The sequence below is a fragment of the Nomascus leucogenys genome, chromosome 19 (genome assembly GCF_006542625.1).
Source record: "Nomascus leucogenys isolate Asia chromosome 19, Asia_NLE_v1, whole genome shotgun sequence".
Classification (NCBI taxonomy): domain Eukaryota; kingdom Metazoa; phylum Chordata; class Mammalia; order Primates; family Hylobatidae; genus Nomascus; species Nomascus leucogenys.
The window spans coordinates 24,790,948-24,818,262 of NC_044399.1; the positions used below are offsets into that span (position 1 = coordinate 24,790,948).

General features: G+C 51.7%; 1 protein-coding gene across 5 annotated transcripts in view; it reads right to left on the bottom strand.

Moving 5' to 3' along the window:
* Nucleotides 1–27,315, bottom strand: part of DNMT3A (DNA methyltransferase 3 alpha) — a 115,874-nt gene that overhangs the window by 32,926 nt on the left and 55,633 nt on the right. For all 5 annotated transcript variants that reach the window (XR_004026936.1, XM_030799422.1, XM_030799421.1 and 2 more), the window contains exons 4-6: nucleotides 22,560–22,830; nucleotides 15,609–15,652; nucleotides 15,049–15,195 (exon numbers count right to left, since the gene is read on the bottom strand). Coding sequence is in view for 4 of the 5 variants with exons in the window: in XM_030799422.1 (XP_030655282.1) it covers nucleotides 15,049–15,195; nucleotides 15,609–15,652; nucleotides 22,560–22,830 (462 nt within the window). In the remaining variant the exon portion in view is untranslated. The remainder of the gene's footprint in view (nucleotides 1–15,048; nucleotides 15,196–15,608; nucleotides 15,653–22,559; nucleotides 22,831–27,315) is intronic.

The following is a 27,315-nucleotide window of genomic DNA, read 5'->3' on the forward strand; positions in this document are numbered from 1 at the left end:
TGAGGTGGGAGGATCACTTGAGCCCAGGAGTCTGAGGCTGCAGTGAGCTACGATCAGAGCATGCCACTGCACTCCAGCCTGGGCGACAGAGCAAGACTCTGTCTCAAAAATTAACGTAGGCCCAGCATGATGGCTCACGCCTGTAATTCCAGCACTTTGGGAGGCCGAGGTGGGCAGATCACTTGAGGTCAGGAGTTCGAGACCAGCCTGGCCAACATGGTGAAAACCCGTCTCTACTAAAAATAGAAAAATTAGCCAGAGGTGGCCAGGTGTGGTGGCTCATGCCTGTAATCCCAGCACTTTGGGAGGCTGAGGCGGGTGGATCACCTGAGCTTAGGAGTTTGAGACTAGCCTGGCCAACATGGTGAAACCCCGTCTCTACTAAAATTACAAAAATTAGCCAGGCATGGTGGCGTGTGCCTATAGTCTCAGCTACTCAGGAGACTGAGGCAGGAGAATCACTTGAACCTGGGAGGCAGAGGTTGCAGTGAGCCAAGATCATGCCACTGCACTCCAGCCTGGGCGACACAGTGAGACTCTGTCTCAAAAAAAAAAAAAAATGCCAGGGGTGGGGGCGGACACCTATAATCCCAGCTACTTGGGAGGCTGAGGTGGGAGGATTGCTTGAACCCGGGAGGCAGAGGTTGAAGTGAGCCAAGATCACACCTTTGCACTCCAGCCTGGGTGACAGAGTGAGACTCCATCTCAAAAAAAAAAAAAAAAAACCCATAAATAAATAAAATAAATAGAAATGTATATATTGTAAAAGTAAAGGGCTGCACAGATAGATGAAAGGGGGGTTCAGTAGTCCTCTAATTGGTTCAGGAAATCCTTCTGGATGCTGACCCCTGACCACCTGCTCCCAGAAGTCCCGTGTCCTTGTCCCTGCCCCTCCCTATCCTGGTCCTCTCCTAGCAGGTCTGCTTTCTGTGCTTTCTCTCCCTGCCCTCCTGCCTGTGCATCCCCTCCATGAGGACCACCCTCGAATCTGACTAAACCTGTCCCCTGGGGTCGGGTGCGGTGGCTCACACATGTAATCCCAGCACTTCGGGAGGCCAAGGTGGGCAGATAATGAGGTCAGGAGATCGAGGCCATCCTGGCCAATATGGTGAAACCCCATCTCTACTAAAAATACAAAAATTAGCTGGGCATGGCAGCACATGCCTGTAATCCCAGCTACTTGGGAGGCTGAGGCAGGAGAATCACTTGAACCAGGGAGTCAGGGGTTGCAGTGAGCTGAGATTGTGCCACTGCACTCCAGCCTGGCGACAGAGCAAGACTCCATCTCCAAAAAAAAAAAAAAACCTGTCCCCATTGACACCAATCTGCTGGCTTCTCAAAAGCAGCTTATCCAAACCCTAGCTCAAAAATCCACCCCCTCCTAAGATAAAATATCTTAATGACCTTGGGGTAGACAGAGAATTCTTAGAGATAACACACACAAACACTAACCAATAAAGGAAAAAAATGGGTAAGCTGGACTTTATTTAAAACTTCTGCTCGTCAGAATACATAAGAAAATGAAAAGTTCCCGTATCATCCTGCCTCAAACCTGCACTTCCTCCAAGATTCTCTACCTCAGATAATGAACCCTGTCCCCAGCCCAGCTCCCAATACCAGGCAAATTTTTCCCTCCCTTCCAACCAGGACCAGTTCTAGCAATTCCTTCAAGTTTGCCTCTCATTACCTCAACCCTCAGTCAAGGCCAAATGTAATGTTCTCCTACCTGGTCCTGCTTCTAAACTTCCTCTCTCCAGGGAATACTTACTGTCCTGCCAGTTTATCTTCCTAAACTATGTGTCCAATTCTCTTCCACCCCTGCTCTCCACTGGACAACGAAGCCTGAATTTCTCACTATGGCAAGAAGACCATTGAGGATGTGACCATCTTGCTTTCTAGTTCTATCTCTTCTTGCCCATCCTCCCTAACCCCTGCACCCTAGTTACCAGATCTCTTACTATTGCCTAAACAACCCAGAAGTCATGCCTCCTTCTCTTTTCCCTCAGTAGTTCCTTTTCCTGAAATGCCTTCCTCCTCTTTTATACTTTTTAATTTATTTATTTTATTTATTTATTATTTTTGAGACAATATCTCACTCTGTCACCCAGGCTGGAGTCCAGTGGCATGATCACAGCTCACTGCAGCCTCGACCTCAGCCTCCTGAGTAGCTGGGACCATTGGTGCACAACACCATGCTCAGCTAATTCAATATTTTTTTGTAGAGAGGGGGTCTGGCCATGTTGCCCAGGCTGCTCTTGAACTCCTGGGCTCAAGCGATCCTCCCACTTTGGTCTCCCAAAGTACTGGGATTACACTGCACCCAGCCTCTTTTGCACTTACTGAAATTCTCAAAGGATGCCTGCCTCCTCCAGGAAGCTTTCCTGGAGTCCTCCAGAAGCTGCTCTCATGCTCCTTTATGCTTCATGTTGGGCTCTTATTACACAGGAGCACAGTGCAAGCCCCATGCTCTGACTGCCACTGAGGCTTGTTGGGAACATTCCTGCCTCCTCCACTTGACAATGTGTGCCTCTGGGACAGGGACTGTATCCAACTGGTCTCCTCCTACCCCACCACTAGCATAGTATCATGTGTATTTACTAAGTACTGAATTACTAAGCAATAAGTAGTAAGTACTGAGGTCCATTAACTCCTTTAACTAGTGTACTGGCCTCTTAATAAAGTGACACAGAGAGCCCTGGCAGACCACCCCATACTTGAACATCCCACGGCCTCCCTGACAAGCAGTCTGGTTTTTAAAGCAGAGAGAACATTGGCTATTATATTTTCTGCTTTGTCAGCCCCATAGACAGTGCTATGGGAAAGTAAAAGTTGGCCTCAATATGGGAGAAACCTTGAGGCACTCTAGACTCCAAACTCCTAGAGGATTTCTTTGACCACCTTCCTTAGGACCCCACTCCATGCCCTTCCCCCACTGTCCCTGCCAAGCAGTCCTGTTCAGGTCTATGGCGGTACACTGCCTCCCCCTAGGCACCACCTTCCCTGAGGTCCTTAAGCAGGGCTAGGGAGTTGCTTGCATAGTCCTTCCCTTAGGATTTCTAAAACAACCCTGCCCTGGCTACAGCACAATTCATTCATTCATTTACCTACCAACCTCTCACAGGGGAGGGTAGGATTCTGACCTGCCTTTAAATTTGCTTCCTTAAGGCCGGGCATGGTGGCTCACGCTTGTAATCCCAGCACTTTGGGAGGCCGAGGCGGGCGGATCACGAGGTCAGGAGATCGAGACCATGGTGAGACCCCGTCTCTACTAAAAAAAAAAAAAAAAAAAAAAAAAAAAAATTAGCCGGGCGTGGTGGCGGGCGCCTGTAGTCCCAGCTACTCCGAGAGGCTGAGGCATGAGAATGGTGTGAACCCGGGAGGCGGAGCTTACAGTGAGCCGAGATTGCACCACTGCACTCCAGCCTGGGCGACAGAGCGAGACTCCGTCTCAAAAAAAAAAAAAAATTTGCTTCCTTAGTGTCTAGAAAATGTTGGAACATAGTAGACAAGTAGACACCCAGACACACAAGGTGGTATCTTAAAGACTGAGCACACAGTATCTGCTCAGTAAAGGCTGGACAACCCTTTGTTTTTTGTTGTTGTTGTTGTTGTTGTTGTTTTTGAGACAAGGTCTCGCTCTGTCGCCCAGGCTGGAGTGCAGTGGCGCAATCTTGACTCACTGCAACCTCCACCACCCTGGCTCAAATGATTCTTGTGCCTCAGCCTTCCAAGTAGCTGGGATTATAGGCATGTGCCACCACACCCAGCTAATTTTTGCATTTTCAGTAGAGACGGGGTTTCACCATGTTAGCCAGGCTGGTCTCGAATTCCTGGCCTCAAGAGATCCACCCGCCCTGGCCTCCCAAAGTGTTGGGATTATAGGCGTGAGCCATTGCGCTGGGCCAAAGGTGTTTTAAAAAGAGTTTTTTGTTTGTTTGTTTGTTTTTTTGAGACAGAGTCTGGCTCTGTCGCCCAGGCTGGAGTGCAGTGGTGCGATCTCGGGTCACTGCAAGCTCCGCCTCCCGGGTTCACGCCATTCTCCTGCCTCAGCCTCCCAAGTAGCTAGGACTACAGATGCCTGCCACCACACCCAGCTAATTTTTTGTATTTTTAGTAGAGACGGGGTTTCACCATGTTAGCCAGTATGGTCTCGATCCGCTGACCTCATGATCCGCTTGCCTTCACCTCCCAAAGTGCTGGGATTACAGGCGTGAGCCACCGCACTCAGCCAAAAAGAGTTTTTATAAGGATGCTTCATGTATGTGCCTTTAGAAGAGACATATATTCGAGGTCTGAGAATTCACTCAAATATTTAATTTAGAATTTATGTACAAGGTAATCTAGGTAATAAAGAGAGTGCAGATCATGATTCCAGTCTCACCCCCCAACCTGCCATGATGGAATTTTAGAATCTCTGGGGTCATCTCATCTATTTCTGTCACATTATAAACCAGGAAACTAAAATGCCAAAAGCAGAAAGACCTGCTCACATCCATAGCGAAGGAGGAGCAGAAGCTGAGATGAGAAACCAGGCCTCCCAAATCTCATTCCGACATTTTCTTAATCCAGTTTCACAACATCATCCATATGGTCATGAAAAAACAGCAATTCAAGGGCAAGGGTTCAGGACCACATGAGTAGAGCAGGGAGGGGTGGTCGGGGAGGCTGAAAGGGACCTGAGCCTCCTGGCAAAGAGGCATGGGGAACAGCCCCAACAACTGCAGGCCGGGGGCGGGAAGAGCATGGGGCAGGATGGAAAGCCAGGCCAGCTCTCTCCCTCTCTTCTAAATGCATTCTTCAATTTCATGACAATTTCCAAGCCAGGAAACCAGGAAAACTGGGAGTGTAGGTGAGTCATTTGGGTACACAACAGAAGCAACATGAGATTTGGAGTCTAGTTTTGCCCATCGGGCCACTCCATCAGGATACCCATGTGGCCGCAACCTACTTACCTAGATAAATCTTAATTTTCTAATAGCAAAATAGAGGTTAAAAAAATACTTCTGGCCGGGTGCGGTGGCTCATGCCTGTAATACCAGCACTTTGGAGGCTGAGGCAGGTGGATCACCTGAGGTCAGGAGTTCAAGACCAGCCTGGCCAACATGGTGAAACCCCATCTCTACTAAAAATACAAAAAAATTAGCTGGGTGTGGTGGCAGGTGCCTGTAATCCTAGCTACTTGGGAGGCTGAGGCAGGAGAATCGCTTGAACCCAAGAGGCAGAGGTTGCAGTGAGCTGAGATTACGCCACTGCACTTCAGACTGGGTGACAGTGAGACTCCATCTCAAAAAAAAAAAAAAGACAAAAAAAAAGACATTAAATGCAGATAATATGTTTTAGGATTGTGGTGAAAGCTAATGCTCCTGGTATAGTGCCTGATGTAAAGTAGGTGCTCAGTGAAGTTCAACACCCTTTCCCTGGTTCAGGCTTTGCTGTGGCCAGGAGTTGGCCCTGGGCCGGCTACTAGTCGCCTACCCCACCCTGCCTCTTTTTTTCTCACCACCAAAAAGTAGGGGTTGTTCTAAGAGCTGTTCTCTCTGTGCCCCAGAAGTGAAGACTCTGGTGCGCAACCAACCCATCTACTTAAAAGACAATGGGGAGTCCCTCTGTGGCAACTTTAGTAGCCTATGGTAAAGGCCAGCCCTCGAAGTCACTACTGGTTACAGGCTGTCATGGGAACTTCTAGAACTTGTTCAGCCTTTGGGTAAAGTATACTTGCTGTGCCTACTCCAAACATCATCATCTCCTTCAAGGGTGATGTTATTTTTGAGGCCACCCTGCAAAAGGTCAGGTATGGCAAATAAGTGAGGAATGTCTTCCAGTCCAAAACCCTAAAACTGCTACCCATACAGTTGGCTAATAATTTGGTTTGAGCCTTTACTGGTCTACTTTGCACTTCCATTTCTCCTGAACTAGACTAAAGCCCAGGAGATCACACCTTATTCATCTTCTCCTTCCCACAGCCCCTAACACAAGGCCCCTTTACTTAGTAGGTGCTGAGTGATTGCTTATTAAATGGAATATGGCACAGCAGGGGGCACCTTCTGGACATTCATGGCCTGCTCTCCCCAGGGCAGACAGGAAGCACAGTCTGTTGAGACTGCAGGATTGTAAAGTCAGAGGAGGCAACATTTGCTAAGCTCACAGAAGCAGCAGCACAAATGGCCAATAAACATAGGAAAAGATGTTCAACCTTATTATCTGGGAAATGCCAATTAAAAGCATAACAAGATACTATTTTCCCACCCATTTGACTAGCAAAATATTGATGTTGGCAAAGGTCTTCTCATACCCTGTTCACAGAAGCATAAATTGGCAGTGCCCTTTTTAGAGGGCAGTTTGGCAGATGTCATAAAATGTAAAATGCACATGCCCTTCAACTAGGCCTTTTTCTTTCTAGGTATCTATCTTAGAGAAACAGATGCACAAAGAGGTATGACTAAGGATGTTCACCGCTGCAATGCTAAACAGTGAAATATCATAAACAACATAAATGGCCACCAATAACAGAATGGCTAAATAAAACCATGGGAGTCCACGTGGTGGAATATAATAGTAATTACGTGGCTAGATTGCACAGACTTATTGGAAGTCAAAAACCAAGCTATAAAATGAAACTACAGTGTGGTTCCATTTGTGTAAAAAGAAAAGGAAAAAAAGAACCCCTGAAGCAAAATTATATATTTACACGCATACACACGGATAGAAAAAAATCATGACATACACCAAACTGATAGCATCAAGTATTTCTGGTGAAGGAATTAAATTTTCAGGCCAGATGTGGTAGCTCATGCCTGTAATCCCAGTACTTCAGGAGGCTGAGGCAGAAGGACCGCTTGAGCCCAGGTGTTCGAGACCAGCCTGGTCAACATAAGGAAACCCCCCATCTCTACAAAAAATCTAAAAATTAGCCAAGTGTGGTGGCACATGCCTGTGGTCCCAGCTACTCAGGAGGCTTAGGTGGGAGGATCACCTGAGCCAAGAAGTTGAGGCTGCAGTGAGCCATGATCATGCCATTGCACTCCAGCCTGGCCAATGGAGCAGGACCCTATCTCAAAATAAAACTTTGGGGTGGCAAGTTTGGGCGGACTTTTTCACAAGAATTTATTTGTGTAATACTTATGTAATTTAAAATACTTTCTAAAAAATTATAAAGTTCCTATTATATGCTAGCTCTGTGCTAGGAGCTTTAAATGTTGTGTGTCATCCACACAACTCTGAGATGAGAATTGTTCATTCACTCAGCACACTTTCACCCTGCACCTCCCACATGCCAGCCCTGGGGGCAGGGGGTGCCCAGAATGCCCGTATTGAACAAGCTTAAATGCAAAAATGGGTAGAGGCAGAAAACAAGCTGGCGAGTGCTGCTGCCATGGAGATGCAGAGTACAGCCAAGTCTATCCACAGAGGAGGAACCTCAGCTGGGGTACAGGGTAAGTGATGCCTAAGGTCCCACACCCAGTAAGTGGGACCTTACTTAAGGCAGTATTTGAACTTGCCTCCAAAGGTCGCAGTAAACAGCAGCCGACCCTTAAGGTCCATGAAGGCTCTGCTATCTGCTGGGCAGCCCTGGGCGGAGGGAGTGGGTTGTATCTGAGTGTCGCGAGGGAAGGGAGGAGAGACTATGACATTCCAGCCACAGATGTTTCATTATCACTATTCAATATTATTAAGCATCTAATAAGTATAAGGATGCATGAGTCAAGGGTCCCTACCTTCAGGTTGGAAGCAGGAAAGAGACTAGATCCTAGAACAGTAGGACATGGTACCCGCTGCCTATATGGAATTTAGAATCCGGCTGGGGTGAAGAGATTAATGAGCAAGTCATGCCATCGATGTGCTGTAACTGAGTCCTAAAACCACCAGCAGTGACACAAACTGGAGTGAGCGGCTCCCAGGCGAGATGACTGCCCAGCTACTGACCCTGGGTCTCTGTGCTCATCTGCCTTGCAGAGCTACAGGGAGGGCTAATGAAGCGAGAGGCCCTTCCTAACCCTCAAGCCCTCCGTCAGAGTGCATTTTGCTCTGAGAATTAGAAGGAAGAGGAGCTAAGGGATTGCCTTCCTTTGGGAGGAGGAACTGCCCCACCCCTGCTCTCTCCACAGCCCTGGCCAGCTCTGCCAGGCCAAGGAAGGTTCTCTTCAGCTCAGAAGCCTGGTGAGAATGGCAGGAACACAGGATGGAGGAGACTCTGGCCCCCCTTTACCCATGGAGCCTGTCCATACCAGTCCCCATGCCATCCTCCAGGTATACCTGTCAGCACCCCTGGAAAAACCACCTCGAAATCAAGTGTGTGGGCCCTTGTCATGGTGGAAATCCAAGATCTCATGCTCCCAGAGAAGTGGTCCCACATTCACCTACCTCCCAACTGCTTAGCCAACCGGCAGGTATTCACTGGGCCTGTTCTCCCTGCCCATTGCATTAGGCCAGACAGAGGAAGACGTGATCAACACATAAGAAACAGTGAAAAATACCCTGATGAAATATGATTGAGTGCTAAGTAATATTAACAGTAAGGACAGTCTGAGTGCAGTGGCTTATGCCTGTAATTCCAGTACTTTGGGAGGCCAAAGCAGGCGCATCACTTGGGGTCAGGAGTTCGAGGCTAGCCAGGCCAACATAGCGAAACCCCATCTCTACTTAAAATATAAAAATTAGCTGGGTGTGGTGGTGCGTGCCTGTAATTCCAGCTACTGGGAAGACTGAGGCGAGGCACGAGAATTGCTTGAACCCGGGAGGTGGAGGTTGCAGTGAGCCAAGAGACTGCACCACTGCACCCCAGCCTGGGAGACAGAGTGAAACTGTCTCAAAGAAACAAACAAACCTCAGTAAGGGTTACAGGGATTCAGGGAAGGGAAGAGGTCATTGTGGACTGGAGAAATCTTGGAAACCTTCCTGGAGGAGGCAGCAGCTCTTGGCCTCAACCCTGAAGAATGGACTGGAGAAATCACAGCAGGAACGATGACAGGAAGGAAGGAAGGAGCATGGCAAGGTCCCCTCCTAGGGGACACCCTTCTATTAGAGGACTGTAGTGAAAGTGGGGTGAGTTGATTGTGGAGGTCGCAGGGTTGAAGACTTGAGAAATAGCCAGAGGGTATCTGACATGATGGGGGAGACAATGGGGAGCCATTGGAGGTTCTATGGCAGGGTGTGATCATGATTAAAACAGAGCTTAGTCCTCACAGGACTAGTAAGCAGGTGAAGGAACAGCAACAGGAGATGGAACAGACAGAAGACAACTTCCTTCCCAGCTCCAGCAGGAATTCTCACTTCAGCCTCAGGGAATGCGGAAATGTCTAATTTTCCCCATTCACTTATTTTCCATTTCTTTCATTTTGTGGCATTCTGAGTTGTCTTAAATCTTGGGGGCGGGAAAGCCTGGAGGGGGTAATCTGGGGTAGGCTCACTCAGTAACTGTGGTCTGACAAGGGTGGGCAAGGAGAAGGAAGTTAAGCTGGGGAGTGCGTTCCGAGGGAAGAAGCCCCCCCAGGTGGGGCACACAGCCTAGGGGAAGGGCTGGTGCAGCCTGGGGTCTGGTGGCAGCTCCTCCTTCTGGCCCTGCCCCACCTTCCAGCCACATGTCCTAGCTGCTTTCTGCCCACACCCGCTGTGCACCACCACAACAAACTCCCATTCCTGAAAAGCCCAAGTGTCTTGTGCCTCGGGAGGTATGTGCCTGCTGTATTCCTCCCTCTGAAATGCCTTCCTCACCCCTCCCCTAAATTCCAGTTCAACCGTCAAAAGCCAGAAGCCACCTCCTGCTGATGCGTAGATGACCCCAGGCAGCATTCGTCTACGCCCCGTTCAGGGCAGCTCTTTCTGCAGGTGCTATGAGCCCTCATCCTATCACGGGAAAACTAGGAATCCTCTATGCCTCTGGTAGTCCCAGTATCTTACGTGTCACTCAGCTGTGGAGGCTTCTGGAAATCGGCTCAGTAAAGGTGCCCTGAATGAAAGGTTGCAGGCATTGCATCCTGAGATTAGGAAGTGCTGGCTGGCCCTTCAAGTGATATTGCCTGGGGAACAGCTGGAGCTGGGTCCTGAAGGCTGGGTGGTTTGTCAGGACGGGAGGTGCCTTTTTTGGGAGGAGGAGGGTACTTGGATCTAGGAGGGTGGGTAAGGGGTTAGTGGATCAACACTGGCAGAGGGTGGGGGGTGGAGATCTGGGGATGCAGTTAACAGCGGTTGCCGCTCGAGATCAGCTGAAGGAGGTGGGGAGGAACCTGCAGGGGCCTTCGGAAGGCCCAGGGAGGCAGTTTCAGAAGGGCTCAAATGTCAGAGAACAAAATGAGACTGAGAAAAGAGGAGAAATGTCTGTGCTGTTGTTACACCACTTAGAAAACATTACAAAAAATTGGCCAGGTGTGGTGGTGCACGCCTGTAATCCCAGCTACTCGGGAGGCTGAGGCAGGAGAATCGCTTGAACCTGGGAGATGGAGGTTGCAGTGAGCTGAGATCGTGCCATTGCACTCCAGCTTGGGCAACAAGTGCGAAACTCCGTCTCAAAAAAACAAAAAACTAAAAACAAAAACAGGCCTGATAGGCCGGGTGCAGTGATTCACGCCTATAATCCCAGCACTTCGGGAGGCCAAGGCGGGCAGATCACCTGAGGTCAGGAGTTCAAGACCAGCCTGACCAACATGGTGAAACCCCCATCTCTACTAAAAATACAAAAAGTTAGCCAGGTGTGTTGGTGGGTGCCTGTAATCCCAGCTACTCAGGAGGCTAAGGCAGGAGAATCGCTTGAACCCAGGAGGCGGAGGCTGCAGTGAGCCGAGATCCAGCCATTGCACTCCAGCCTGGACAACAAAAGCGAAACTCCGTCTCAAAAACAAACAAACAAACAAACAAACAAACAAACAAAGAAAACAGGCCTGATAGCAACAGCTACTACTCTTGAGGCTGAGGGTGACTTGGGAATCTTGAAAGCTACCTGTGTCTTCCCCATTCTTGATGCCTGCATCTAGCCCTTCCCTAACCCCATGCAAAGCCCAGGAGGAGACTGTGTGACAGTCAGGGGCTGGGCCCCACATTGAAATAGGAAACCTAAATTCTAATTCCATTCTAGTCCTGTTCCCAATTCTTCATTGTGAGCTTGTGGCCAGTTATAAAACTCGGTAGCCCCAAGTCCCCTAGTCTGAAAATGAGATCGGTAGTTCTAAAACTTGTACTAGAATTCATGGAATTCTTTTCTTTTTTTTTTTTTTTTTTTGAGACAGAGTCTCGCTCTGTCGCCCAGGCTGGAGTGCAGTGGTGCAATCTCGGCTCACTGCAAGCTCCGCCTCCCGGGTTCCCGCCATTCTCCTGCCTCAGCCTCTCCGAGTAGCTGGGACTACAGGCGCCCGCCACCACGCCCGGCTAATTTTTTTTTGTATTTTTAGTAGAGACGGGGTTTCACTGTGGTCTCGATCTCCTGACCTCGTGATCCGCCCGCCTCGGCCTCCCAAAGTGCTGGGATTACAAGCGTGAGCCACCGTGCCCGGCCGGAATTCTTTAATTACAGCATAGGAATAAGGAATGATGTTATTAGGAGAAAATATATTTTGTTTGGCAATCTCCACATCGCAAGTCAAGTGTACTAAAGTCTTTTAAATTAAATCAACATTTTGGTTTTTCTGTTAACGCCCACTGTTACCTTCATTGGTTGCGAGTGGGGATGCAAATGCCAAGGGTTGAAGACTTTTTTTTTTTTTTTTAAACAGAGTCTTGCGCTGTCGCCCAGGCTGCGGTGCAGTGGCGCAATCTCGGCTCACTGCAAGCTCTGCCTCCCGGGTTAACGCCATTCTCTTGCCTCAGCCTCCCGAGTAGCTGGGACTACAGGCGCCCGCCACCATGCCCGGCTAATTTTTTGTAATTTTAGTAGAGACGGGGTTTCACCGTGTTAGCCAGGATGGTCTCGATCTCCTGACCTCGTGATCTGCCCACCTTGGCCTCCCAAAGTGCTGGGATTACAGGCGTGAGCCACCGCGCCCGGCTGGGTTGAAGACTTAATAGTAAATCTTTTGATAATTGCTGGAGCCAGGTGATGGCAATGGGAGGTTGTTACACTACTCTCTGCTTCTGCATATGTTAGAAAATGTTCATGAGTTTTACAAAATCTGTTTTGTTTTTTGAGATGGAGTCTCGTTCTGTCACCCAGGCTGGAGTGCAGTGGCACAATCTTGGCTCACTGCAACCTCTGCTTCCTGAGTTCCAGTGATTCTTCTGCCTCAGCCTCCCAAGTAGCTGGGATTACAGGTGCCTGCCACTACGCCCAGCTAATTTTTGTATTTGTAGTAGAGATGGGGTTTCAACATGTTGGCCAGGCTGGTCTCAAACTCCTGACCTCAGGTGATCCACCGGCCTCGAACTCCCGAAGTGCTGGGGTTACAGGTGTGAGCCACTGCGTCCAGCCAAAAAAGTCTTTTTAAATTTTAGTAGAGACCTAAAATTGAGAAAATGTATCTATGATCTAAGTTTTCCCGGGAGTTGAGGAAAGAACCCTTTTTTCACTGTAACTGAGGGCAGGCCTCCATACTGCTTCTTCAAGGGAGCAGAGTTTGAGAATCACGGAATTTCTGAAAGTTCTTCCAGGTCCTGAAAGTCATAATCTAAGCTTCTTGCCCCAGGGCTAAATGAGAACAGAAACACTTCCCTCACAGAACCAGGAGCTAAAAAGCAAAGCCCCTGTTTCCGGGTTGCAGGAAACTCAGGAGTGCAGCGACTGACTTGGAGAGAAGAGCCCCATTCCTGAATTTCCACCCCAAACACAACATTCCACGCGTAGGGGTAAGTGCCTCTCCTCCCAGACCTCAGACAGGCTGCCCTTTCTCCGGGCTCTTCCGGGAAAGTAATTTCTGCTTTCCTGGAGCTCAGAGGAAAAGAAAACAATCAAGCAGCCAGAACCCCCACCCTGTTCTGCACTTTCTCTCTTTTTTTTTTTTTTTTTTTTTTGAGACGGAATTTCGCTCTGTTGCCCAGGCTGGAGTGCAGTGGTGCAATCTCGCCTCACCACAACCTCCACCTGCCGGGTTCAAGCAATTCTCCTGCCTCAGCCTCTTGAGTAGCCAGGACTATAGGCACACACCACCACACCTGGCTAATTTTTTGTATTTTTTTTGAGACAGAGTTTTGCTCTTGTTGTCCAGGCTGGAGTGCAGTGGTGTGATCTCAGCTCACTGCAACCTCCACCTCCTGGGTTCAAGTGATTCTCCTGCCTCAGTCTCCCGAGTAGCTGGGATTACAGGCGCCTGCCACCACGCCCGGCTAATTTTTTGTCTTTTTAGTAGAGACGGGATTTTGCCATGTTGGGCAGACTGGTCTCGAACTCCTGACCTTAGGTGATCCGCCCGCCTCAGCCTCCCAAAGTGCTGGGATTACAGGCATGAGCCACCACGCCTGGTAATTTTTTGTATTTTTGGTAGAGACAGGGTTTCACCAAGCTAGCCAGGCTGGTCTCGAACTCCTGACCTCCTTTCAGCTTTCCCAAGTGCTGAGATTACAGGTGTGAGCCACCACGCCTGGCCTCTGTTCTGCACTTTCTCTAGAGAAAGTTCTCACACAAAGGCGAACCGACCAACAGGGCCGCCTTCCTCTGGAGGCCTGGGGTAAAGACGAAATGAGAGCTGAGTTCACGTGAAGTGCCCCACGTGGTGGCAGTTTCCTCTCTTTTCCTGTGCAGCTAGGTCACCACCCACTTCTCTTTGTACCCGGCTCTCTACTAATCAAACATACAAGACAGCTAAAAAATTGCACGTGGCGAGTTGATTTCTCTCCTCAGTCTTTCAGCCCCCATTTTCTCACCTCTCTGCATGGCTGAAGCCCTCCATGGGCTGTTCCCACCTCCCCGACCCCCACAGAAGCTTCTCTAAAAAGTCACCAGCTCCTTTCCAAGTTGTCCAATGCCATGGGCATGTCTCAGTGAATTCAGCTTTCCCTAGGGCTGGGCAGCCACCCTCCAGGAAAACTCCGTGCTTCCCCAGACACCGTTCTGTCCTGCTTTCTCCCTCGGTCCCCGCTGCCTGCCACTCCTCCTCTCCATGTGGCCCAGAAATGTCGGGGTTTTCATGGACATGTTCTGAGACTCTGTCTCTCCTCCCTCTCCCCTTGCTGAGCCCTTAAGTTCCCATGGATTTAAATGCCAGGGTTCTGCTCTCAACTCCCACCTCTGTCGCCCGTACTTCCCTACAGCCCAGACTCCAGGCACCTGGCATCTCACACGGAGCCCTCAATTCCCACCTGTCCCAAACCTCATCCTCCCCTGGGTCTTCCCATCTGAGCAAATGGCACAACCATCACCAGGTGTTCAGGCCAGACCCCTGGGAGTCCTCCTTGAGTCCACCAGTTCCCCTCCCCTCCGGTCCATCAGCAAGCCCTAGCGATTCTAGCTCCAAAATACACCCCAAAGCTCTTCTCTGTCTCCACTGCTGCCTCTCAAATCCACATCACATCCTTCCTGTGCACAGTAAACCTTCTATGGCTGCCCAGTATTGTCAGAAGTAAGCCAGCTTTTGGGGAGATCCTGCAGAGCGCCCTGATGTGTGGAGCCCCGCCTACCTCTCCGGCTGCATCTGGCCCTTTCTCCTTTGCCATTTCACCCTGGCATACAGTTTGCCAAACAAGTCAAGGCCTTGCTGGTGCTGTTTCCTCTGCCTAGAACACTCTCCCTGACCCCACTCCTCACAGAGCCGGCTCTTCAGTTCCTTCAGACCTTAACTGAAATGCCACCTCCTCCAAGAAGCCTGTCTTGACCACCCCAACTAAAGCAGGCCTCTGCTATCTTCTATTTCAGCCCCTTGTTTCCTTATGTTCTGCCTGTCTCCGCCATCCAAATGTCAACTCCATGAGGGCAGGAACCGTATACGCCCAGGGCCTAGTACACAGCCAGGTATACAGTAGGTGTTCAATAAGCATCTGCTGAAGGGGCAGATGAACCAGTCATCACTGCCTAGAGATTAAGCGGCTCCCAGTAAGTTCTAAGGGTTAGCCTGAAGGGGAAACTGAGGCCCATCACTTCTGGTTTTCCAGTTCTGCAGGACAGGCTGGGGCCCAGGCCAGAAGGCACCTCACCTCCCTTTTCCAGCGTGCCAGCCACTCGTCCCGCTTGCGCTTGCTGATGTAGTAGGGGTCCCCCGCCTGGAAGGTGTGCCTCGGCATGGGCCGCTGACGGAGGCTGGACTCCCAGCCCAAGCCACCCCGCAGCCGGCCCCGGGAGCCCTAGGACAGAGAGACAGACATTAGGGCATTAGGGTGGGCACTGACAGACCCACCAAGGAGGCACTCGCCTCAAACACAATGTGGACACTGGCTCCTGGCCAGAGAGGGCACCCCTGGGAGTGCTGGGCAGGCCCCGTGTGGGCTGGAGGAGCGAGGGGCATGTGTGGTGGGGGTGGGGGGGGAACATGGACACAGCCACAGGCCACGAAGGGAGGTGTCTGGCCTCTGGAGGGGGATGAGCCGGCTGCCTTGTTGGGGGACTTCCAATCTCCACACCCACTTCCTCTCCTTCCCACAGAGGGATGTGTAAAGAAGGAGGAGGGGCCCACCCTCCGCCCCCTCACACACACTCGCCACCCGTGTCCTTCTTCTAGAATCAGGATCCACAGAGCCCCTGGGGGTGGAACACTTGCCTCCATTTTCATGGACTCGATGTTGGTCTCCTTCTGTTCTTTGCCTGTGGAGAGGGAAGAACAAAGGGACCAGTTCGTTGGTCGGCAGAATTACTGGAGTGGCTCACAGGCCCCACCTTGTGCCTGGGGTCCCTGCCACAGGGGATGGGGTTCCTCTGGCCGTTCAGCTGTTCATGTGTTAAATATGATGGCCCACCACATGCCAGGCACAGTGCTGACCCTGAGGACCCAGCAGGGCCTAGGGCAGAGAAAGAACTCGGGCAGGGGCAGGCCTTGAGGCCCAGGCAAGAGGGAACACGAGGAAATTCAGAGCTGGGTTTCTGGCCTGTCAACTCTGTCTCAGGTACACAGAAGGGGACTAAAAATACCCCCATTCTGCTGCTCCCAGTCAAGAGACCTCCTTCCCCAGAGGAGGAGCAGGAAGGCAGAGGGGGTGCGGAAGGCGGAGGGGGTGCAGGAAGGCCTGAGCCAGAGGGCCAGCCTGAGCGGCCTCCCTGGCCCTGCAAGGGAGTGTTTGCAAAGAGGCCTTCTGGGCATAAGGGCATGTACTGGGGGGCGGTGGGTACCGGGCCAACTGGAACAAGACCCCGGTGAAGCAACTTCCTCTCTACGAGACTCAGTTTCCTCATCTGGAAAATAAGGATGCTGGATGCGATTTCCAAGGTCCGCCTGCAGGTCCAAATATGATGATTCTATTACTAATCTCATTCTCCCTCCCTCCACTCCCTGCCCCATGCTAAGGCCCCTGAGCTCAGCCTTTAATCTAGAAGACTTGGGTTTGGATTCCAGTGTGACCTCCGTAACCTCTCCTGGCCTGTTTTCCCACTGAATCAAGGTAGACAAATGTTCTAAAATCATTAGGTTATGGTGAGCATTAAGTGCCTACTGTGGGGCCTGGCATACTGTAGGTGCTCAATACATGTTAGTGTGGTTCTCCTTCCCTAAGGATTCATTTCCTCTACTGGGCCCTGATTCCAGGTAATGGCAGGGAAGTCTCAACTTCCCTATTGAGACCCTGCCCTCTCCCTGTGCTTCTCCAGGCCCCCAGCATGAGGGGAGCCGCGCTCCTACCAGGCATCCCCCTGCACTCCCCACCAGGTCCTCACCACCCTTTCCAGGCACCCCTTCCAGGCCCAGCGCCCCGGAGGCTGATTCTGCCTCCCGTAGCTTCTTGCTGGAGGTGGGGAAGTGAGACCTCCTTCCACCTGGGCCCCTGAGCTTCTTTGTCGGGAGCCGACAGCGTATCGGGCCTGGGCCCACTGCAGGAAGGTCACTAAGGCTGGCTCATGGTAGCTCGGGGTGGGGGGAGACAAAGAGCCTGAAACGGAAAAAACAGACCCGACTTCATCTCCTGGCTGTGAAGCGGAAGCCAGCCACAGTGTTCACGCCGCGGGTCCTCAGCCCGGGAGGCCACTCCCTTCCCTCGTGACAGGGGGGTCCTGGGCTGGTTTTGGGCTGGCCCCGGGCGCCCAGGACAGCTCTGTCCTCGGTGGTTCTGTCCCGGGTGACAGAGACGCCCACTAGCTAGGCCCGGGAGCACCGGGGGAGGGAGGCAGGAGGGCCGCCGTGGGTGCGGGCCTGGCGCCGGGCTCAGCCCGCGGGGGCCGCGTGGGCGGGGACGGGGCGTCTGTCGCGGGCACCTGTGTGCGTGGGCGGGCGCTCACTCGCCAGCGCTTTGTTCGTGACCGGCCTTTAAAGGGCTGTCTCACCCATCTTGTCTGGCTCTGCCTCCCTGTTTCCTTTCCGTCCTCTCTCCCACCACAGCCAGCTCCCCACCTTTTTCGCGGGGGCCCCCTCCAGCCTGTCCGGGGCCTCCCCGCTCCCAGGCCAGGGCTTCCCCCTCCTCCCAGACCTCGTCGCTCTGCCCAGCGAGGCCCCGGGCTCCCAGCAGGGGGCGTCTGCCCGCGATCAGGTGGCGGCCTGAGGGCGGCCTGGCGGTCCCGGCGGACCCTGGCGCGGCGGGGCTCCGGGGCTCGCGGTGGCGCTGGGAACCACTGTGTCAACCCTGCGGCTAGGGCGGGGAGTGGAGGACCCCCGGGCTGGCTCTCGGACCTGGACTTGGGGCTCCCGACTGCATTTTCTCCCCAGACCGCTTTAGAACCTCAAACGTTTCCTACTTGGGACCCTCCATGGCATTTAATTACTTTTACGGATAATTATTTATTCATTAGAATATTAGAAAATCAGAGTTGAAAGGCTTTGCAGAGATCATTGAGTACTTGTTCAGCACTTAAATTTTGCAGAAAGCTGAGACCTGGGGGGTGGAGTGACTTAAGGCCTGAGCTGAGATGAGCTTTTCAGGGATCCGGATGCCCCGGCAAGCTCCCTCTCCATAGCACCACTACCGTTATTTCTCGATGTGACCCCCTTCCTAATTTCCCAGCCCCCCAGGCTCCCCAAAACAGAACGATTTTTCCTTATGCAGTTTCCAACTGGCTTCTTTCTGGAATTTTCTCCCTGACAGACTCTGCGCATGCCCACTTGAGTGATCACACACACACACACACACACACACACACACACACACACACACACACACTCGCTTTCCAGCCTGGCCGGGCTGCCTCGGAATGCGGCACTTGTCGTGAGTCAGGGAGGGTCAGCTGCTCTCTCAGTACGGCCTATGCAGCCCAACTGCTCCTGGCCCAGGCCCAGGGTCACCACCAGGGCCAGGTGGTTGTGTCCTTCCAGTGTGGCCCTGACGGGCCCGAACATGACCCTAGTGCATCTCAGGACCTGGGGGCAGGGGAGGCCAGGGTGCTTCTAACACTCGCCTCTTAGTCTGAGCTATACTCAGCCAGAGGCCACCCAAGTTCTCTTTAAAATGAACTCAAATCTCCATGACCAGGCTGTAGCCAGGTTTACCTCAGAGGGCAGTCACTGGCCTGAAAAGGGGCCCTAGGCTGAGAGTAGAGAGGGATTTTGTGCTGACCCTAATCCGGTCTCTCACCAGTTGCATAATCTTGGGTAAGTAATTTAACCTTTCTGAAGCTTCGGTCTCCCCATCTGAAAAATGGGGATAATAAGAGTCTTCCAGGCTGGGTGCAGTGGCTCATGCCTGTAATCCCAGCACTTTGGAAGGCCAAAGTGGGCGGATCACCTGAGATCAGGAGTCCGAGACCAGCCTGGCCAACATGGCGAAACCCTGTCTCTACTAAAATTACAAAAATTAACCGGGCGTGGTGGTGGGCGTCCGTAATCCCAGCTACTCAGGAGGCTGAGGCAGGAGAATCGCTTGAACCTGGGAGGTGGAGGTTGCAGTAAGCCAAGATCGTGCCACTGCACTCCAGCCTGGGCAACAGAATGAATGAGACGCTGTCTCAAAAAAAAAAAAGTCTTCCTCCCGTGATCACACATGGGGCATAATACACAGCAGAGCTTCTGAAACTTTCATATACATGGGAAGCATGAGGCCCTCTTTAAAATGCAGATTCTGATCCAGCAGGTCTTCAGTGGAGTCTGGAATTCTGCATTTCTAAATTCCTGGGTGCTGCCAACGCTGCTGGTCTATGGACCACTGTGAGTAGCGAGGAGAGGGAATGCCCAATACAGTCAATACTCGGAAAGCCACATCGCCACTGCCACCTGAATCATCATCATTATGGCATTAATGCTGGCAGGGGCAGGAGCAGACCCAAGACAAGCACAGGCCTGTCGGGTGTTGGCTCCTGTCCCTATCACTCATCTCATCATCTCCTGTCTTCCTGATTCTTTCTCCTGGCTGTACTTTCAGCACATGCTCAGGCTACAAGAAACGCTGCCTTAAAAAGTCTGCTTTTGCTGTACAGGAGCTAATAAAAGGGGTTCCAGGGGAGCATCCCCTGAAAAGAGACCTGGAATAAGGGGAACTGAAAGGAGACCACGGCCGAGCCACATCCTCTCCGAGGCCTTAGTCTCCTTCCTCATCTGAATCAACCAGCTGAGCATGTGTTCTGTGTCAGCTGACTGCTGGAACCGTGACCGAGCCTCCACACCCTGATTAAGCCACTGCCCGTTGCACACTGGCAGAGCCTAGGCCACTGCCTACCCCGCTAGGTAACATCTCACCAATTTCAGCTTCCAGGCAGTGCAGTGGCCTTCAGGGATCCTACCAGCTCTGATCCCTGCCAGAATCTATACTTCCTGGATAGCCGGGGCCACACAGGAGTGTACCAAGGCCAAAGTTTGTGGGTTTTTTTGTTTTTTTTTTTTGAGATGGAGTCTCACTCTATTGCCCAGGCTGGAGTGCAGTGGCGCAATCTTGGCTTACTGCAACCTCCACCTCCCGGGTTTAAGTGATTCTCCTGTCTCAGACTCCCGAGTAGCTGGGACTACAGGCATGCGCCACCAAGCTCGGCTAATTTTTTTTTGTATTTTTAGTAGAGATAAGGTTTCACTGCGTTGGCCTGGCTGGTCTCGAACTCCCGACCTCAAGTCATCTGCCCGCCTGGGCCTCCCAAAGTGCCAGGATTACCAGCATGAGCCACTGCGCCCAGCCTCAAAGCCAAATTTTGGAGGTCAAGGAGACTTAAAGAGTTTTTGCCCACCATACTCAGCACTAAGATTCTAAGGAAGATCCACCTGTCTGAAAGTCCCAGACCCAGGAATCATCCTTGACAGCATCTCTCCCTCACCTCTCATGTTCCTAGCATTTGTCCCCTCCCTTCATCTCTGTTGCCATCCTGCTCATCAGCCCCTCTGATGCCATCCTACTTCCCAGCTCCTCCATTCTATCCCAGGATCCAGATGACATAGTGAGCTTTTCAAATTGCAAAGCTGATTACATCACACACACTGCCCACCCCCCGCTTCCCCACCCCCCGCCTCCCCGCCCCCCAGCCCCGGCAGCCACCTTGAAGGCCTGGCCTGTCTGCCCCAGCACTTTCCACACCCTTCTCCTTTGCTCTCTCCACTCTAGCCTTGTGACATCTATCAGTTCCCTGGGTGCCCTGCTCCCTCCCACCTGGGAACCTTCTTCCCTGTTCTCACTCTCTCCCTCTACCCCTCACCCAGTGGACTCCCTGGCCCTTCAGCTCGGGCTGGACAGCCCAGGCCAACTCAGGTGCTTCCTTGCAGTTCCCCTGGACATGTTTCACTTCCCTTAGAGCGCTTATCTCCACGTGTAATCTCATCTTTTTAAGCGTGGATTTCTCATTAATGTCTGTCTCTCCAGCTGACTGTGAGGTCCTTGAGGGCAAGAACCACGTTTTTGTTCATAACAGTTTCCTTAGTCCCTTAGGGTATGGATCCTAGCACACCCTGAATGGGTGTTTTAAGAAACACCTGTTGACTGACCGATGCAGGAGCCCCTGAGAACAGCTAGAAATGGAAGTAGGGAAATCCCAAAGTGAAAACAAACCCTCAAGGCCAGAGAACAGCTTTGGGGCTATGGCTCTATGCTGCAGGGCAGGAAGGAATGCCATGACCCTGAGTAGCAGCTCGGCAGGAGTCATGGTGGGGTCCTGGGAAGCAAAGTCAACTGCAGTCAGCCCATAGGAAGCACCACATTTGGAAGGGCAGGGCTGATGGGTTCTCTCACACACCTGGCATTGTTAATGGGAAGGATGGTGTCTCCTCCCTTTCCTCATCTGTTTCACTCCTCTCAGGCCCTTCCCACTCCCGGGAAGTATCAGAATACGTGCAAGAGACCCAGACAGTTCAGGACCCGTCTCCGCACCAAGCCCCATTCCAGGACAGCGGAAAATAGTAGAAAGGCACAAGACCAGGATTCAATGAGCCCTGGATCTGCCACTTAAGGTTTGGGCACCATGAGCAAGTCACATCATCACTTTAAGCCTCAATATTTTTCTCCTGAAAATGAGGATAATCATATCTCTTGAATAAGATTGTTTGTTAGAGGAGTAAATAAAACAACTAATACAGATTCCCTCTGTAGTGTTCTGCACATAGTGGGAGCATCATACATATTTGTTGAATAATAAATGAATAAAAGCTTCTTAATAAGTTTGGAAATTTGTATTCTGGAAATGTTCTCTATCCTGCATGAACATTAGGTTGGATCCATGTAAAATACGTTACGCCAATTAATCAATTTACTCATTCCATCATACACGCTTGGAAGGAAGACTTTTTGAAATTAAAATGCACATATGCAAAACAACCTGGCAGGGCCCTGGGAGGATCAAATGTGATAATGTATGAGAAAGCGCTTTGTAAACTGTGAAGCCCTGTACAAATGCTAGTTGTCCTCATTACTAACATGTTTACAGCTCGGTTGGCCCTGAAATTGCTGGCTTAACCTGAAAGAGAAAAGTGGGCAACTTTCCAGGCTTCCAGGGTTAGGCCAAAAAGTCCCCAGATGAAGAGGCCTGGGCTGGGCAGTACACAGAATACCCTCACCCAGCCCTCTCCCCACGCCACTGTCACAACCAAATTTCCAGTCGAGTCAGCCCAACTAGGGTGGGCCCAGGACCTCTGCACTCAGAGAGGCAAACAGGGCATCTGTTGCCCTTGAGTGCCCAGGCCAGGGGCTACAAATACAGCAATCCCCAGGAGCTGCAGGGCACATGGGAGAGTAAGCAGGCCAGGTAGAGCTGCAGAAAACTAAGGCCCATAACCAGCCACAGAAGGCGATGGAGGGACCGCCATTATCCCAGTCTAGCAATCGTTGGCGTTATGAAAGCCCGCTGTTGCCAGATCTAGCTTTTTTTTTTTTTTTCATGAGAAGCCAAAACTGCAGATTTTTATGTGAAATTTTTTGATTTTTAAATACTGGCAACTAATTTTTTAAATGTTTAAAACACTCTATGGGCCAAATAAAACATATGTGCAGGCTGCATCCAGCCAGTAGCCTGCAGGCCACAGCCTTGGCAAGCAGACCTTTAGCCACGACCCAGCAAATCCCTCAGGATTTGCTCCATCCTTCCTGGGACCTGCTGGAGACCCAAGTCCCTGACTCTCAGGGTATGCTGGTGGGCCCGGAAGAGGCTGCCCCTGGTGCTGAGGACTCACCCGCTTCTGCAGGGGCTCCTCGGCCCTCCTTGGGGGTGCAGCAGCCATTTTCCACTGCTCTTGAGGCTTCAGGCAGGGTCTCAGCTGCACCCTCTCCCTCTGCTGGGGCCCCGCCCTTCTGCCCCCCAGCAGGGCTCCCCTCCTCTGGCTGGGGCTCACTCCGCTTCTCCAAGTCCCCATTGGGTAATAGCTCTGAGGGGCCTGAGTCCTGGGCCATGGATGGGGACTTGGAGATCACCACAGGGTCCTTTGGCGTGTCACTGCTTTCCACCTGCAAATGTAAGAAAGATACACAAGAGGAGGGTTAGATCAGTGGGCTTAGCCTGTTTTGGATCATTGACCACTCTGAAATTCTAGAGAAGATTATGCAGTTTCCGTCCAGAAACTGTGTTCACATAAACCTTCATGCAAACAGATATGTTCACAATTTTGCTTTCAACATCAAAGGATTCCTGGGCTTGACCCCTTGAAATCATGAGTCTGTGGACTCCAACTTAAGAAACAGGAAAAGAATCCAAGCAGGTCTGCCAGCCTGGTTGCACTTCTCAAGGGATCTGCTCCCCCACCCCACCGCCATTCACTGAGGTTACATAGGACGTCCAAGCCTTCTCCACAGCCCGTGTTAAAAAAGAAATGCTCCGGCCAGGCGTGGTGGCTCACACCTGTAATCCCAGCACTTCGGGAGGCTGAGGCAGGTGGATCACTTGAGGTCGGGAGTTTAAGACCAGCCTAACCAACATGGAGAAACCCCATCTCTACTAAAAATACAAAGTTAGTTGGGGATGGTGGTGCATGCCTGTAATCCCAGGTACTCGGGAGGGTGAGGCAGGAGAACCGCTTGAACCTGGGAGGCAGAGGTTGCAGTGAGCTGAGATCACGCCATTGCACTCCAGCCTTGCGACACAGCAAGACTCCGTCTCAAAAAAAAAAAAAGAAATGCTCCTTGTGCCACCTATAATCCAATAAGAACCCCCCCTCCCCCAGAAGATTCCAGTGCCACCAGATCAAGTCTGGGACTCAGGCTGGTCTAACTTCTGTGGTCAGTGCCCTCCCAGCTTTCCTCTTGGTCTCTTGAGGCATGAGAGTTGAAGGAGGACCCCCAAAAAAGCATTCTGTGGGCTCGTAGCCTAGCACAGCCTTCTCCCCTGGCCTGGGCCACCCCAGATTCTTTCAGGCACTCAGACCCGGAAGAGCCAAGGCTCTGGCAAACAATTTTCAGTCTCTGCAACAACTCTTCCTGAGCACTGGGGTCTCTCATTCTCCCTTCAAGGGAAATCATTTCTTTATCCCCTAGAGTCTAAGAACTGAACTCGCTAAGGTTCCAGGTAATAAAAATCAATAAAGAATAATCCTGGCTGTCTGTGTGTGTCACTGCGCAGTGGACAAAGCTCCTCACTTACTACCTCCTCAGAGTTTCTCAGCCTCTCTGGGAAGCAGGGGAGGAACCTGAGACTCTCTGGAATTTTGTGATTTGCTCCAGGTCACAGGCTTTGCAAGGACAAAGCAAGAGCAGGAGAGCCGGGTGCCTGCTGTGTGCTCTGCTGTGTGTATATATTCAGTCCTCAGCCATCCAGAGGCAAGTGGGCCAGGACATCTCAAGAAGAATGGAGGTGTCCAGCATGGGACAGGAACAGGCAGGGGTCCCCACGGCTCGGCACTCTGCCACACCCACAGGCACCAGGCTGCACTCAGCAACTCTGCCGTGCTGGCTCCGTATGCAGAACACCTACCCAGTAGAAAGGCAGCATCAGCTCAGCAAGCCTCAGATAAGGAAGGCACTGCTCTCAGCACCTCAGTTTCCCCACCTGTCAGGTGGAGATGACTGGTCTAGACCAATGGAGATTTTGTCTTTCTTGTCTTTTTTTTTCTACTTATGAAAGTCAGACACATATATCATAAAAAAATCAAACTATAGCCAGGCGTGGTGGCTCACGCCTATAACCCTAGCACTTGGGAGGCTGAGGCGGGCTCCCTCGCATATCACCTGAGGTCAGGAGTTTGAGACCAGCCTGGCCAACATGGCAAAACGCTGTCTCTACTAAAAATTAGCTGGGCATGGTGGCGCATGCCTGTAATCTCAGCTATTTGGGAGGCTGAGGCAGGAGAATCACTTGAACCCAGGAGGTAGAGGTTGCAGTGAGCTGAAACTGCGCCACTGCACTCTAGCCTGGGCAACAGAGCAAGACTCCATCTCAAAAAAAAAAAAAAATCAAACGATACAAAAAAAAATGAATAATGCTAAAAGGTTAAAGCTCCTATTTCAGCTCCCTATCCCCAAAATCTCTCCCCTAAGCTACCCATTATTAACAGTTCAGTGAGCATCCTTTCCAGATTTTTTCCTATGCATCGACAATCGTGTGTAAGTTACATGTTTATACATATGTATTCATATACACGTTCAGATCCAGAAATGTTTTTTTCCAAAAGGGTATCATACTAGTCGTAATGTTCTGCAACTTGCTTTTTCACTTAACAAGCAGAGTGGGCATCCCTCCATCCCAGTGCAGATGGATCTGGATGCTCCAAAATGTATGCATGCCGTTCCCTGATGGTGGGCATTTGGGCTGATTTGCTTTTCGCTGCAGTGAACACCCTTGCACTTACAGATCTGTACAGCTGCGTGTTTCCATGGGACAGAGTTCCAGAAGTGGTCAGGCCGGGTGAAAGGGCCTGTCCAGCTAAATGTGCAGAGATACTGCCCAATTCCCTCCAGAGTTTCCCACCACTCGAGTGCACAGCCTGAGACAGCACTGGGTCCCCAGCCCCTCCCCTGCAAAGCCCTATTTCCAAGGCTGCTTTCGCTCTAACGGTCTAGGACTTGAACTCTGAACCCACTGTTATTCGGCGAGGAACCCCCAGAGGTGGCAATTAGGGACAAGGGCCTTGGGAAAACAAAAACAAAAACAAAACCAGAGTCTTCTCAGGTATGCTTTCCTCCCTGGACGGGGACCTGGGCACAGGGAGCAGCCAGAGGGGGAGCAGAAGGAACTGCAGGGCCTGCCAAGCTCCTTTCCTGCTGTGCAGGGCAGCTGGGCAGGCCTGCTTCCAGGAGGGAAGCACCCACAGAAAGCTGCATGTGTGTACTCCTCAGCAGTTGGAGGCAGAGGGCTGCAACGAGAGGAAGAGGAGGTGACTGGTAAAAGCGAGAAGTCCTCCGCTGCGCTTGGGGGCTTGGGCTGATGCCAGCAGAGCCAGGAAGGCCAAATCCAGGAAGGAAAGTGGAACAGCAGACCCCTGCCTATCGCCCCTGCCTCCATCCTGTGTGTCAGGACCCTCCCCAGAACTCAGAACACCTCTCCTCCCTCCCTGCTTAAGCAAAGAGGGCATTTCCAGCCTAGAATGGTCCTCCCTGGTGTAAACCCTGTCTGTCACCCTTCAAGGCTCGGTCATGAGCCCCAGCAGCCTGAAGAATGGAGTGTACCCCTGCACTGCAGCCACCTTCTGGGGTCCAGCTGTTCCAGGTACCCCAAAGCCCCCAACATGGCACTACCACGGAGATGTGCGTGGGGTCCTGCCTGGCCAACTTGAGCTAAGAAGCTTAGGTCAGAGCCAGACTTTTTCATGGCTGCATCTTCCTTTCTTCTCATCATTTGCTGCCCTGCAGACACCTCAGATTGGGGCAGGCTCTGAGCCCTGCAAAGCTGCTGGAGGCAACTCCACTGTCACTCACTTCCTGCCTGGGACCACATGGCCTCCTCTCATGCTGGGACTCACTTCCTGTTGACTGCTGGCTCCGTAGCATAGAGACCTATGAGGGCCGGCTCTGAGGCCCAACACAGCCCCAGGCTCCCGACCAACCCAGTCATTCATGCACACGAATAAGCCCTGCCCTGGCCTTGCCCACAGACCCCAGTCTGCAACAGCACCAGATGCGCCATTCTCCCAGAGATGCCCCCAAAGCCAGGTGGGAGCCGGGCATGCTGGGCAGATGATGGGCGAGTGGGGCATGTTGCACATTTCCAGCCCCAGGTTAGCTCACCCGCTGAAATCCCCACTCCCGCATCTGGTCCACACCGTCCTCTGCCCAACCATTCCCCTCCTGCTCACCTGCTCTCTTGGGTTCTGGATGAGACGATTCAGCCAAAGTTCTGGGATTGGCGGGGGGCAATGACTTCTGCCACGCTCAATCCTTGATTCATCCTACTCATCAAGAACTCCCTCAAGCTAAGTGTGGCCCCTCAATGGGGCTCTCTGGGGCTCAGGGTAACCAGCAGGACAAAACCATCCAGAGGAAGGAACAAGATCCCAGTCAAATGGCCTGAAGCAACTGTCCAAGTCTCTGGGGAAGAGCTGGGTGCTCACTGAAGGAGCCATCCCTGGCGACAAGGGCAGAAACCTCAGCCTGGAAGCCCAGGAGGGAGGAGTACCCCAGCCAGGCCTGGCCTCTTCTGCCCCCAACTCCATGTCCTCCTCCCAGCCACTCTCCTCCCCTCCTTTCCCCTGTCTCCACAGCTTGTTGACCTCTGGAGGGCAGAGACTTTGCTCAATTCGGCTAGACTTAGCAGGGAGTGGGGCACCTGACAGGTGCTCAGACAATATTCACAATTGATTTTTGAATGGCAAAGGTAAGACTAAAAGTGAGAACCTCCTGCACTCAAGCTATAGGGAGTTTCAGCTTTGCTGCCATGTCTGTTAAACAATCTGTTTTTGTTTCCTTTTATTTTGACAGTCGTCTTGAAAGAGACACAGCACACCCCCGAGATACTCATGTTGCCCATTATCTGGGAGAAGGCTGGGTTGGGGGTGCCGACCATCC